At 51.3% G+C, this 13,312-nt stretch overlaps 1 protein-coding gene and 2 non-coding genes across 3 annotated transcripts in view; all 3 read left to right on the forward strand.

The window, feature by feature from the left end:
• The window catches only part of PRRC2B (proline rich coiled-coil 2B), an 83,476-nt gene that overhangs the window by 57,775 nt on the left and 12,389 nt on the right, over positions 1 to 13,312 (forward strand). Inside the window, 15 exon segments of the mRNA XM_075324384.1 lie at positions 901 to 1,080; positions 1,159 to 1,271; positions 1,352 to 1,475; positions 1,655 to 1,731; positions 2,232 to 2,420; positions 2,584 to 2,778; positions 3,822 to 3,908; positions 5,068 to 5,172; positions 5,356 to 5,548; positions 6,062 to 6,159; positions 7,909 to 8,036; positions 8,129 to 8,369; positions 8,444 to 8,605; positions 8,678 to 8,769; positions 9,432 to 9,507. Of these exon segments, the coding sequence (XP_075180499.1) occupies positions 901 to 1,080; positions 1,159 to 1,271; positions 1,352 to 1,475; positions 1,655 to 1,731; positions 2,232 to 2,420; positions 2,584 to 2,778; positions 3,822 to 3,908; positions 5,068 to 5,172; positions 5,356 to 5,548; positions 6,062 to 6,159; positions 7,909 to 8,036; positions 8,129 to 8,369; positions 8,444 to 8,605; positions 8,678 to 8,769; positions 9,432 to 9,507 (2,060 nt within the window).
• Positions 1,776 to 1,859, forward strand: LOC142253831 (small nucleolar RNA SNORD62). The gene has a single exon (XR_012726862.1). It is a non-coding gene; the product is annotated as a small nucleolar RNA SNORD62 (small nucleolar RNA).
• On the forward strand, positions 7,013 to 7,093 carry LOC142253832 (small nucleolar RNA SNORD62). Its single transcript, XR_012726863.1, has one exon. It is a non-coding gene; the product is annotated as a small nucleolar RNA SNORD62 (small nucleolar RNA).

Here is a 13,312-nt window from a genome sequence, read left to right on the forward strand (position 1 = left end):
AAATCAACCCTGGCTCGGTGGATCAAGGAACCAATTCTCGAGGCTTATCGTTCCTCGGGGCTTCCGGTTCCCTCAGGGCTGAAGGCCCATTCTACCAGGGCCGTGGGGGCGTCCTGGGCCTTGCGGCACCAGGCTACGGCTCAGCAGGTGTGTCAGGCAGCTACCTGGTCGAGCCTGCACACTTTCACGAAACACTATCAGGTGCATACCTATGCTTCGGCAGATGCCAGCCTAGGTAGGCGAGTCCTTCAGGCGGCGGTTGCCCACCTGTAGGACGGAGCCGTTTACGGCTCTATTATGAGGTATTATTTTACCCACCCAGGGACAGCTTTTGGACGTCCCAAGTGTCTGGGTCTCCCAATGGAGCGACAAAGAAGAAGGGAATTTTGTTTACTTACCGTAAATTCCTTTTCTTCTAGCTCCAATTGGGAGACCCAGCGCCCGCCCCTGTTCCCTTCGGGCTGTTGTTCTTTGTGTACACATGTTGTTCATGTTGAATGGTTTCAGTTCTCCGATATTCCTTCGGATTGAATTTACTTTAAACCAATTTATAATTTTTTCCTCCTTCTTGCTTTTGCACCAAAACTGAGGAGCCCGTGATGCACGGGGGGTGTATAGGCAGAAGGGGAGGGGCTTTACACTTTTAGTGTAATACTTTGTGTGGCCTCCGGAGGCATAAGCTATACACCCAAGTGTCTGGGTTTCCCAATTGGAGCTAGAAGAAAAGGAATTTACGGTAAGTAAACAAAATTCCCTTCTTTATCTTTGTTTGAAGCCTGAAATGTGAGAAAAGGTTGAAATTTTCAAGGGGGTTGAATACTTTCGCAAGGCACTGTAGCTTTTCTTTTGTTTTTTAAATTTTCCCCCCTGACTTTTTTTTTTTTTTTTTTATCTGTCCGTGAAGTCGCTGCTCTGAAGACTCTTACGCACAAGATGGCGTCCACCACCGCTACGGGCTAGAAAGGTCGTCTCAGTGCGACATCGCAGAATGCAAGAAGTCGGAGCGAGATTGCAGGCCGGCGGGGCTGAAAGTGGGCGAGAAATCGGAGACCATGTCTGCCTTTGACCTGAAATACGGAGGTAGATATCGCCCCTCTTATGCCTGTGTGACCTGCAGATATTCTGTACATTGCTCATTCGTGTCTCTGCCGCCTCCAGACTCCGTCATTGAGGACGACGCTGACGTGGGCGGAGAGCCGTACTCCGACATGACCAATAAACCCCGGCGAACGCTGGATAAAGATCGCAGGAAAAAGGACCAGATGGTGCAGGTGAGCGGTTTGTGCAGCCCTCGTCCCCCCTCCCCATAGGTCTGTACAGCGACCCTCAATCTGTCCGTTCCCCCGTGCAGGTGCCCAACAAGAACAGCAGCTTACAGTCCCGGATCCCTCCGCGCTTTGCCAAAAAGCAGAACGGCATGTGTCTGGATCAGACCGACGTCCCTGGGAAAGAGATCTGGGAAAGCGGCAGTCAAGGTGAGTGGTGACCCTTAATTTTACTAATCTGGACATGTTGCAGGTGATGTGGACACTCGCCGAGTCTGCGCTCCGCACAGTTTTACGTTTTTGTTGTGCGGCAATAAATGCTGCAAAACCTGCACGGTAAAATGTCATTCCAGATGTGCCGTGCCGTGACCATATGTTCTGATTTCTAGGCATCTCGGTCCAGTCAGGCAGTGATTCCTGGAGTAAGCCCGGCAGCGGGTTCAGTACGGAGTCTGCGTCCTCGGAGGTGAGATCTCCAGCCTCTGTCATCCCCGTAATGTTGTCCTCCGGTCTCTATGATGTTCCAATAGATCCTGCCGACCCTTCACCATGTACTCTATAGAAGGGATGTGAGGAGACGTATGTGCTGAGAGACTGCCACACTCAGGGGTCGTCACTTAGCCCCTATACTCAGTCGTAATCTGAGAGCAGCATAATGTAGGGGCAGAGATCCTGATTCCGGCAATGTGCCACTTACTGGGCTGCTTAGTGTAGTTTTAGATAAAACCACTGGTTAATCAGCATGAGATTATCATTACAGGACTACTTGCAAGTAGTCCAGCATATCCATAGATCTGCAGCAGACAGCTCAGTAAGTGACATACTGCTGGAATTAGGGTCTCTGTCTCTACATTTTGCTGCTCTCAGATGGGGGAGCAAAAACCTGGTGACAGATTCCCTTTTAAGGGACCGAGCGATCGTCCACCCCCAGACTCCATGTGGTCTAAGCTGTGATGTTATTCGTAGGGATTCAAAGGCAGCCAGGGCGACAGCGGCATCGACCTCAGCGCCGAATCTCGAGAATCGTCGGCCACTTCCTCGCAGCGTAGCTCTCCATATGGGACAATGAAACCAGAGGAGCTGAACGGTGCCGTCATGGTGGAGGCGAAATCAGAGTGTCCTAAAGAGCAGGGTCAGAAATCGTCAGAAAAGAAGGTGCGTTCCTTCTCGTACGATGAAAAGTGCCGAGGGCGCGGGATGTAGAGGGTTTCATAGTGAAGGAGGCAGCAACCATTGTCCTGCGCTACCAGTGTCCGTCCGTTGTCTTAATCCTCCTGTCTCCTCGGCCTTCAGCTTGTCTCATGCTTTTCTCTTTCAGGATCCGGATTCCAGCTCTGGAGTGAACAAGGAACACAAGCCGGGTCCCATCGGCAACGAGCGCTCTCTAAAGAACAGGAAGGGTTCAGAAGGAGCGGAGCGATTAGAGGGCAGCGTGCCGCCCGTCAATGGGGTCGAGATCCACGTGGATTCGGTCCTGCCAGTGCCTCCCATTGAATTTGGAGTAAGCGCAAAAGTGAGGATTGCCTTGCTGTCCTTTCCTAGCAGACGCGCTCCCCTCCTGCCGCCGCCCCGAGCAATTTATAATGGTCTCTACTCTTCTTTAATAAATTTGTAAAGAGATATTATTTATATATATATATATATATATATATATATATATATATATATATATATATATATATATATATATATATATATATATATATATATATATATATATATATATATATATATATATATATATAATATTTTTTTTAAATATACATGTTATTTTTTTATATAAATTATATTTAAAAATAAATATATATATATATATATATATATATATATAAATATATATCATAAAAAAAATATATAATATAGATCATAAAAAAATATATAATATAGATCATAAAAAAATAATATATATAATATAGATCATAAAAAAATAATATAATATATATCATTTTTTTATGATCTATATTATATATTTTTTTATATATATTTTTTTTATGATATATATATATATATATATATATATATATATTTTATTTTTTTTAAATATAATATATATAAAACAATATGTATATTTTTTTAAATATGTATATTTTCTTTTAAACATAATTATATATATATTATATTTAAAAGAAAATAATATACATATTTAAAAAAAATATATATATTATTTTTTTTTAAATATACATATTATTTTTTATATATTTAAAAAAAAATATATATAAAAAATATATATCATAAAAAATATATATCAAAAAATATATATAATATAGATCATAAAAAAATTATATAATATAGATCATAATAAATATATAATAATATAGATCATAAATATATATATACTATAGATCATAAAAAATAAATATATAATATAGATCATAAAAAATTAAATTATAATATATTTTATTTTTCATGGTATTATATATATTTTTATGAAAAAAAAAAAAATATAATATATATATCTTATATATTTTTATATATATATATATATATTTTATAATATATATTATTTTTATTATTGTTATTAAATAGATATAAAAATATATTATTTTTCCTCCTCAGGATGCAGATTACTCGTTGCCCCCCGGAGCTGCCCCTGGACCTGCAGCGAGCTCGGTTGTAAAACTTCAGGATGCCCTAGTGAACAAGGTGAGAGATACCGTATTTTTCGGTTTATAAGACGCGCACCCTGAGGGGTCTGTCTTATGATCCGGTGGTATCTTACTGGAGGAGGGGGATGGTGGAGCAGGGTCTCAGGAAGCAGGGGTGTTGGTGGGGTAGGGCGATGCTGCGGGCGCTGAGAGACAGGCAACATCCAGAAACTATTGGTGGTGTGGTCTTCAAATAATGGCGCCCTGAGTCGGTACGTGTGCAGATGGAGCTCTGTTTAAGATCTCATCTGCACACGCGGCGCCTCCGGCCCATTGATGTCCCAGCAGCGGACTTAAGGAAAATGGCACCTGGAGGTGGCGCGTGCGCACAGCCGAGTTATCATCTGCACACGCCACCTCCGGGCGTCATATTCCTTAAGTCCACTGCTGGGACATCAATGGGCCGGAGGCGGCGCGTGTACAGATGAGATCTTAAACCGAGAGCTCCATCTGCACACGTGCCAACTCCGGGCGCCATTATTTGAAGCGTTGCCCCTGCCTCCTGCGACCCCCCCCCCACCCCCCCCCCCCCCGCAGCGTTGCCCCTGCCCCCTGCGACCCCCCCCCGCAGCGTTGCCCCTGCCCCCTGCAACCCCCCCCGCAGCGTTGCCCCTGCCCCCTGCGACCCCCGCAGCGTTGCCCCTGCCCCCTGCGACCCCCCCCGCAGCGTTGCCCCTGCCCCCTGCGACCCCCGCAGCGTTGCCCCTGCCCCCTGCGACCCCCGCAGCGTTGCCCCTGCCCCCTGCGACCCCCGCAGCGTTGCCCCTGCCTCCTGCGACCCCCCCCCCGCAGCGTTGCCCCTGCCCCCTGCGACCCCCGCAGCATTGCCCTGCCCTCTGCGACCCATCTCCACCACCTCCTGGTAAGCTACATTCAGATTATAAGACACACTCCTCATTTTCCTCCCAAATTTGTTGGAGAAGCAGTGCGCTTATAATCCGAAAAATCCAGTAATTCCTTTTGTTTTTCCTCTTCAGAGGCGTGGAGGGCCGGAGCATGATTATCATGGGGTATTTATGTTGGATCCGATGCTTGGCAATATAGTAAATATACTGTAGTATCCTGGGAGTTCAGGCCTGGGTTCGGATATTACTCCAGTGATGGGAGTACTTCCATTGATTTCAGACTTACGGTGGGTTTGTTCTTGCTGATTGCAGGCTGGTCTGTCACAGTCCATCCCCATGCTGAGAAGAGACCACCACCTCCAGCAAGGGATGGGACTAAACCCCATGTCCTACCCCACCGCCGACCTCACACTGAAGGTAAGGACCTCCGCTCCCGGAACCGAACCCCTCCCTATAAGGGGCCGTTCCTCCTCTCTGGGCCTATTCCCCCCCCAGTCCAGTCTGTTGGGGGCCGACACCTCTACCTGCAATGGTTCCCAATGGTTTTTGTTCCCTCTCGCTTCCCTTGTGTCTGAGCCATTTATCTTCTCTCATCTGCAGATGGAGTCGGCCCGCAAAGCCTGGGAGAACTCGCCCAGTCTGCCAGAGCAGAGCTCCCCGGCCGGCCCCGGCTCCGGCATCCAGCCGCCCTCCAGTGTGGGGACATCCACAGGCGTCAATTACAGCTCCTTTGGGGGGGTGTCGATGCCCCCCATGCCCGTCGCCTCCGTGGCCCCTTCAGCTTCTCTTCCAGGTATTTCCACATTCTGTCTGGTTCCGTTTTTACACCGTGCAGTCGGCTGATGGCGCATTTCATGGCTGCTATGGGGAGAAGGGCACATTTGCATGCAGCTCTGGGTGTGAGTGGAGTCGGCTGATGGCGCATTTCATGGCTGCTATGGGGAGGGGGGCACATTTTCATGCAGCTCTGGGTGTGAGTGGAGTCGGCGGGATGTGGCACAGGATCAGGCTTTATATTGTGCTGCTCCATCGGGGCCAGAGAGACTAAAGGGAATGTCTTGTACTGGACAACTAACTAATCTCCCGGCCCGGTGCCACAAACTGTGACCGCTGCAGCCGATCACAGAGGATATCTCAGCTGTGTGATTGCTGGTGCCCGATGTTGATCCCGGCTGTCCAGTCGGGGATGTGACACCGGTGTATGATGTGAATGTCGGGTTTGGTATTCTCCTCCCTGGAGCCAGTAATGGCCGCCCCTTCACTCCTCCGCTCGCAGGTCTCTGATTTCTTTTTCTCCATTTTTCAGGTAACCACATCCCCCCGCTCTACCTGGAAAGTCACATGTTTGCCGGGCAGCCGCGCCTGGTGCAGCAGACGATACCACAGCAGCAAGGATACCAGCAGGTCAGTGCGGCCCAGCGCTCCCTCCTCCACTGCGTGTTCTCGGCCTCCCTCCTCCACTGCGTGTTCTCGGCCTCCCTCCTCCACTGCGTGTTCTCGGCCTCCCTCCTCCACTGCGTGTTCTCGGCCTCCCTCCTCCACTGCGTTTTCTCGGCCTCCCTCCTCCACTGCGTTTTCTCGGCCTCCCTCCTCCACTGCGTGTTCTCGGCCTCCCTCCTCCACTGCGTGTTCTCGGCCTCCCTCCTCCACTGCGTGTTCTCGGCCTCCCTCCTCCACTGCGTGTTCTCGGCCTCCCTCCTCCACTGCGTGTTCTCGGCCTCCCTCCTCCACTGCGTGTTCTCGGCCTCCCTCCTCCACTGCGTGTTCTCGGCCTCCCTCCTCCACTGCGTGTTCTCGGCCTCCCTCCTCCACTGCGTGTTCTCGGCCTCCCTCCTCCACTGCGTGTTCTCGGCCTCCCTCCTCCACTGCGTGTTCTCGGCCTCCCTCCTCCACTGCGTGTTCTCGGCCTCCCTCCTCCACTGCGTGTTCTCGGCCTCCCTCCTCCACTGCGTGTTCTCGGCCTCCCTCCTCCACTGCGTGTTCTCGGCCTCCCTCCTCCACTGCGTGTTCTCGGCCTCCCTCCTCCACTGCGTGTTCTCGGCCTCCCTCCTCCACTGCGTGTTCTCGGCCTCCCTCCTCCACTGCGTGTTCTCGGCCTCCCTCCTCCACTGCGTGTTCTCGGCCTCCCTCCTCCACTGCGTGTTCTCGGCCTCCCTCCTCCACTGCGTGTTCTCGGCCTCCCTCCTCCACTGCGTGTTCTCGGCCTCCCTCGTCCACTGCGTGTTCTCGGCCTCCCTCGTCCACTGCGTGTTCTCGGCCTCCATGATGTCTCCATAGATCCTTCCGACTCTTCACCTCGTACTCAGAAGAGACCTGAGGAGATGCTGTGTCTGAGAGGCCGGAGCACAACGATGGGGTCTGCAAACGTCCGGCCACTACCTGGGGGGGGCGCGATGTCCACCGGAGATTAGGACAGGGGCAGCCTTTATAACCTCGTCCATTCATCGTGGGGTGTGCGGGCCGTTATACAGCCGGCATCTGACACCAGCATTATCTTGCACGGACCTGTTGAAGCCTCGTGTGCTGCCACCTTGGTCCCGTTGGGCAGTCTGGCCTTGTGGTTTCCTGTGCCGAATGCCGGGACCCCCAGGGATTCCCCCCTCCCCCAGGGTATTTAGCCCCTCACCCAGTGATTTCCCCCTCAGGGTATTTAGCCCTCCCAAATGGATTCCCCCTCAAGGTATTTAGCCCTCCCCCAGGGATCCCCCTCCTCAGGGTATTTAGCCCTCCCCCAGGGATCCCCCTCCTCAGGGTATTTAGCCCTCCCCCAGGGATCTCCCTCCTCAGGGTATTTAGCCCTCCCCCAGGGATCCCCCTCCTCAGGGTATTTAGCCCTCCCCCAGGGATCCCCCTCCTCAGGGTATTTAGCCCTCCCCCAGGGATCCCCCTCCTCAGGGTATTTAGCCCTCCCCCAGGGATCCCCCTCCTCAGGGTATTTAGCCCTCCCCCAGGGATCCCCCTCCTCAGGGTATTTAGCCCTCCCCCAGGGATCCCCCTCCTCAGGGTATTTAGCCCTCCCCCAGGGATTCCCCTCTTCAGGGTATTTAGCCTTCCCCTGGGTATTTCGCCCTCCCCCAGGGATCTCCTCCCCCCGGGGTATTTAGTCCTTTGTGCTGTGTATATATATAGTCTTTGTCCTTGCTTTTCGGACAGGCGGCGGCCGCCCAGCAGATCCCCATGTCTCTGCACACGTCTCTGCAGGCCCAGGCTCAGCTGAGCATGAGAGGAGGACTCCCGGTGTCGCAGTCACAAGACATGTACAGCTCCATGCAGCCCTTTAGGTAATGTCGGGGTGCGGTCTGGTCCTGTGCGCCCCCCCCCCCCCCCCCCGTGTAATATTCTGCATGTCCCACGCTGTGTGTCCTGTCTCCAGGTCCCAGGTGTACATGCACCCCAGCCTGTCACAGCCCAGCGCCATGGTTCTGACCAGCGGCACCGGACTCAAGCCCCAGTACTCCCCATTCCCCGGGATGCAGCCTCTGGAGATGGTGAAGACGCAGCCGGCGTCCCCGTATCAGCCCCTCGGCGGCAGCCAGCAGCTGGTGTATGAGAGTCAGCTGAGCCAGGCGGCCGGCATGGGGGCCTCGCAGATGATGGACTCCCCTCTCACCCAGGTGGGCGCCCCGCCGTCTGCTCAGTGCGGCCATATTGGCACCCGTGCGTCACACTAACCCCCTGTGTCTTCCAGCTAACCATGCCGATGGCCGGCTCCCAGCTCGGGATGCCGCGGTATAACTCCGGCCAGCAGCCAATGCTTCTACCGCAGTCCATTCAGATCCCGCAGGGGCAGAACATGCCGGTGGGCGCTCCGCGGAGGATGCAGCCCTCGGTCCTGACCGCCACTCGAGAAGTGAGTATATAGCATTACACTGTGTACACCCACCAGACAGCAGCGCAGGGTCATGCATTGTCTCCTCTCCAGTCCTCCCAGATGGAGATGAAGGGATTTCACTTCACAGAAGGCAAACAGAGTATGCAGACGGCCGCCTCCGTGCAAGCACAGCACTCCTACCGGTAAGACCCCGTGTGTAACTGCACCCCCCCACATGGGGGCAACAGTCACTGCGCCGGCTCATTGTCTGCCATAATCCTGCATTACTGGGTCCATGTGGAATGGCTGCGGGTTTTGTGTGGTGTTGTTTTTTTTTTTTTTTTTTTTTAAGGTAATCTGGAGCTTCTACAATTCTGCAGAATAGTGATCACAGCTCTGGGGTATAATAGAGGAGGTAACTCTGGATCAGAAATGTAATGTACACAGTGACTGCAGCAGCAGAATAGTGAGTGCTGCTCTGGAGTATAATACAGGAGGTAACTCAGGATCAGTAATGTATGTACACAGTGACTGCACCAGCAGAATAGTGAGTGCAGCTCTGGAGTATAATACAGGAGGTAACTCCGGATCAGTAATGTATTGTATGTACACAGTGATTGCAGCAGCAGAATAGTGAGTGCAGCTCTGCAGACATGTTCCCGCTGTGTGGCTTCTATCCCTGATGTATGGCCTCTCGTTGCTCCTCGGCTCATGCATTGATCAGTGGATTGGGCAGCATTTCTTCTGAGGTCGCACATGTCCATACGTTCGCTCCATCTCTCCTTCCCTCGGTCGGTTCTTCCCGGCACCAGTGGTTGTGCTTTTGCTCTTTACCTTCTGTGATCCGGTTGCCTTTAATTTTAAGGCCAGCTTCAGCTAGCCCCAGTGGGAAGTCACCAGGAGCGGGGCCATCTGCCAGCCTGGGACACTATCCTCAGCAGGTAACGCCCTGGGATCAAGTGGCCCGTACTCGCCCCTACAGTTAGGTCCAGAAATATTTGGACAGTGACACAAGTTTTGTTATTTTAGCTGTTTACAAAAACATGTTCAGAAATACAATTCTATATATAATATGGGCTGAAAGTGCACACTCCCAGCTGCAATATGAGAGTTTTCACATCCAAATCAGAGAAAGGGTTTAGGAATCATAGCTCTGTAATGCATAGCCTCCTCTTTTTCAAGGGACCAAAAGTAATTGGACAAGGGACTCTAAGGGCTGCAATTAACTCTGAAGGCATCTCCCTCGTTAACCTGTAATCAATGAAGTAGTTAAAAGGTCTGGGGTTGATTACAGGTGTGTGGTTTTGCATTTGGAAGCTGTTGCTGTGACCAGACAACATGCGGTCTAAGGAACTCTCAATTGAGGTGAAGCAGAACATCCTGAGGCTGAAAAAAAAAGAAAAAATCCATCAGAGATAGCAGACATGCTTGGAGTAGCAAAATCAACAGTCGGGTACATTCTGAGAAAAAAGGAATTGACTGGTGAGCTTGGGAACTCAAAAAGGCCTGTGCGTCCACGGATGACAACAGTGGTGGATGATCGCCGCATACTTTCTTTGGTGAAGAAGAACCCGTTCACAACATCAACTGAAGTCCAGAACACTCTCAGTGAAGTAGGTGTATCTGTCTCTAAGTCAACAGTAAAGAGAAGACTCCATGAAAGTAAATACAAAGGGCTCACATCTAGATGCAAACCATTCATCAATTCCAAAAATAGACAGGCCAGAGTTACATTTGCTGAAAAACACCTCATGAAGCCAGCTCAGTTCTGGAAAAGTATTCTATGGACAGATGAGACAAAGATCAACCTGTACCAGAATGATGGGAAGAAAAAAGTTTGGAGAAGAAAGGGAACGGCACATGATCCAAGGCACACCACATCCTCTGTAAAACATGGTGGAGGCAACGTGATGGCATGGGCATGCATGGCTTTCAATGGCACTGGGTCACTTGTGTTTATTGATGACATAACAGCAGACAAGAGTAGCCGGATGAATTCTGAAGTGTACCGGGATATACTTTCAGCCCAGATTCAGCCAAATGCCGCAAAGTTGATCGGACGGCGCTTCATAGTACAGATGGACAATGACCCCAAGCATACAGCCAAAGCTACCCAGGAGTTCATGAGTGCAAAAAAGTGGAACATTCTGCAATGGCCAAGTCAATCACCAGATCTTAACCCAATTGAGCATGCATTTCACTTGCTCAAATCCAGACTTAAGACGGAAAGACCCACAAACAAGCAAGACCTGAAGGCTGCGGCTGTAAAGGCCTGGCAAAGCATTAAGAAGGAGGAAACCCAGCGTTTGGTGATGTCCATGGGTTCCAGACTTAAAGAAGTTGTCCAGTTACCAAAACTGATTTTTTTTTTTCTGATAAATCTTGCTAATATGTGCCCCTCAACACATCTATTATGTTTTTTCAGCAAAATTAGGTTTTATTGTGCACTAGCAGCACATGCTCATTGCTGGCTCCAGCTCTGATGGGGTTAATCTCTCCTCTGACTTCCTGTGTTCAGTTCCTATAAGTTCCAGAATTCTTTGTGGCTCTAGGGCGGTGTCTAGCGTATCTAACACACCCATTGTGTCTAATACACCCACTCTGCTCCCACCCAAACCCTCCTCCCTGCCTCTTCCCAGTGGATGCACTGAGATCAATCACACAGACAGCAGCAGCTCTACACAGCCAGGGGAAGAAAGTGTGTGTGAGCGTATATACAGTGTGTGTGAGCGTATATACAGTGTGTGTGAGCGTATATACAGTGTGTGTGAGCGTATATACAGTGTGTGAGCGTATATACAGTGTGTGTGTGTATATATATAATATATCTATCAGTGTGTGCGCGTATATACAGTGTATGTGAGTGTGCTCGTATATACAGTGTATGCGTATATACAGTGTGTGTGTGCGTATATACAGTGTGTGTGTGTGTGTGTGTGTATATACAGTGTGTATGTGTGTGTGTATGTCATACTCACCTGTCTGCAGGGTCCCGGTGCCATGCCTGCTTCCAGCCCCTGTCTCGGTACCGCCGCTCTGGCTGTGTGCAGTCTCCCCGGGGCACGTACGAAGCTTGCAGGACCTGGCGGTGGATCACCTGATGCAGTCACCTGACGCATCAGCTGATCAATTCTCGTGGTGTCGCCGGCTTTTTCGCGCCCGGCCGGCTATCAGCTGATCCTGCCGTCAGGGGACTTCATCAGCTGATTACCGGCAGCTCCTGCAGTGATGGGCCAGGATCAGACTCCCCTGCAGGAGCTGCCGGTAATCAGCACAGACGTGAGTATTTATTTTTTTTTTCTTTGTCGCTCCATTGGGAGACCCAGACAATTGGGTGTATAGGCTATGCCTCCGGAGGCTGCACAAAGTATTACACTTAAAAGTGTTAAGCCCCTCCCCTTCTGCCTATACAGCCCCCGTGCTCCCACGGGCTCCTCAGTTTTTTGCTTTGTGCGAAGGAGGTCAGACATGCACGCACAGCTCCACAGATTGGTCAGCAGCAGCTGCTGACTATGTCGGATGGAAGAAAAGTGGGCCCATATAGGGCCCCCAGCATGCTCCCTTCTCACCCCACTCTTGTCGGTGGTGTTGTAAGGTTGAGGTATCCATTGCGGGTACGGAGGCTGGAGCCCACATGCTGCTTTCCTTCCCCATCCCCCTCAGGGCTCTGGTGGAAGTGGGATCCTATCGGTCTCCAGGCACTGAGACCGGGCTTCATCCACAACTCCTGGGAGCCTGATGGATAGGAGCCGGGTATCGTTCAGGGACATGGCCCTGCTACTTGGAGGTACTCTGTATCCCGGTGGGGACCGAGCACAGCAACACTCCAGCATTGCTGGGTGTGCTAGTGCACCGGGGACCGCGGCGCTGACCGGGTTAATGTGCCATTACACACTCAGCATTGCTGAGTGTGTTTATGTAGGGAGACTACCGCGCTGACCGCCGCCGCCATGTTTAACACTGAGGCGCGGCTGGGACTTGTAGTGCGCCGGGGACTTCCACGCGGCCGCGCTTTTACGGCGGCCGCGTTTATTACTCGAGTCCCCGGCTTTTTGCGGCCTAGTTTCCTTTCCTCCCGCCCACAGCCCTGACAGGCAGGGGAAGGGCGGGACGCTGCACAGGACGAGCAGCACTGAGGGCTGGAGCATGCTTTGCATACTCCACCCCTCTCACTGTGCACAGTGCAGGCTCCAGTTCCCGCTCTTTCTGGGTCACGCCCACGGCTCCCTCCTCTCCTCAGGACATTCCTGTCAGCTCCTTGAACGCTGCAGAGGGGGACAAATTCTGACAGACCCAGGCAGGGACTCTGGTGGCCTCACAACCGCTTTAAGCGGGGGGCATGCAGCATCTGTGGTGCTAGCCACATTTCTGCAGGAGTGTAATTTTAAATTATATGTTTATAAGATATACTTTACACTTTATGGTGCACAGTTGATTCTGGATATATATATTGTGTTGCTCAGGGAAGACAACGGCATGGCGCCCATAAAAGGCAGGAGTGCAAAACACAGGCTTACTATGCTGCCTGCGCCGCATGTACGACCCCGCTACCGGCAGGATCCACTGAGCAATCCAGACCGGTATCTCAGCACAGGGGCACTGTTGAATCATTGCTCCCTGGCCCCCCTCAGTTGGACCAGCAAGGTCCCCCCGGGGTGTCTCATAGATCCCAGAGTGAGGTCTCTGATACAGACCCCAGCCCCTGACCGACTAAGCGAGCTCGCTGGGAAATCCCCTCGACATCTT

The sequence above is a fragment of the Anomaloglossus baeobatrachus genome, chromosome 9 (assembly GCF_048569485.1).
Source record: "Anomaloglossus baeobatrachus isolate aAnoBae1 chromosome 9, aAnoBae1.hap1, whole genome shotgun sequence".
NCBI lineage: Eukaryota > Metazoa > Chordata > Amphibia > Anura > Aromobatidae > Anomaloglossus > Anomaloglossus baeobatrachus.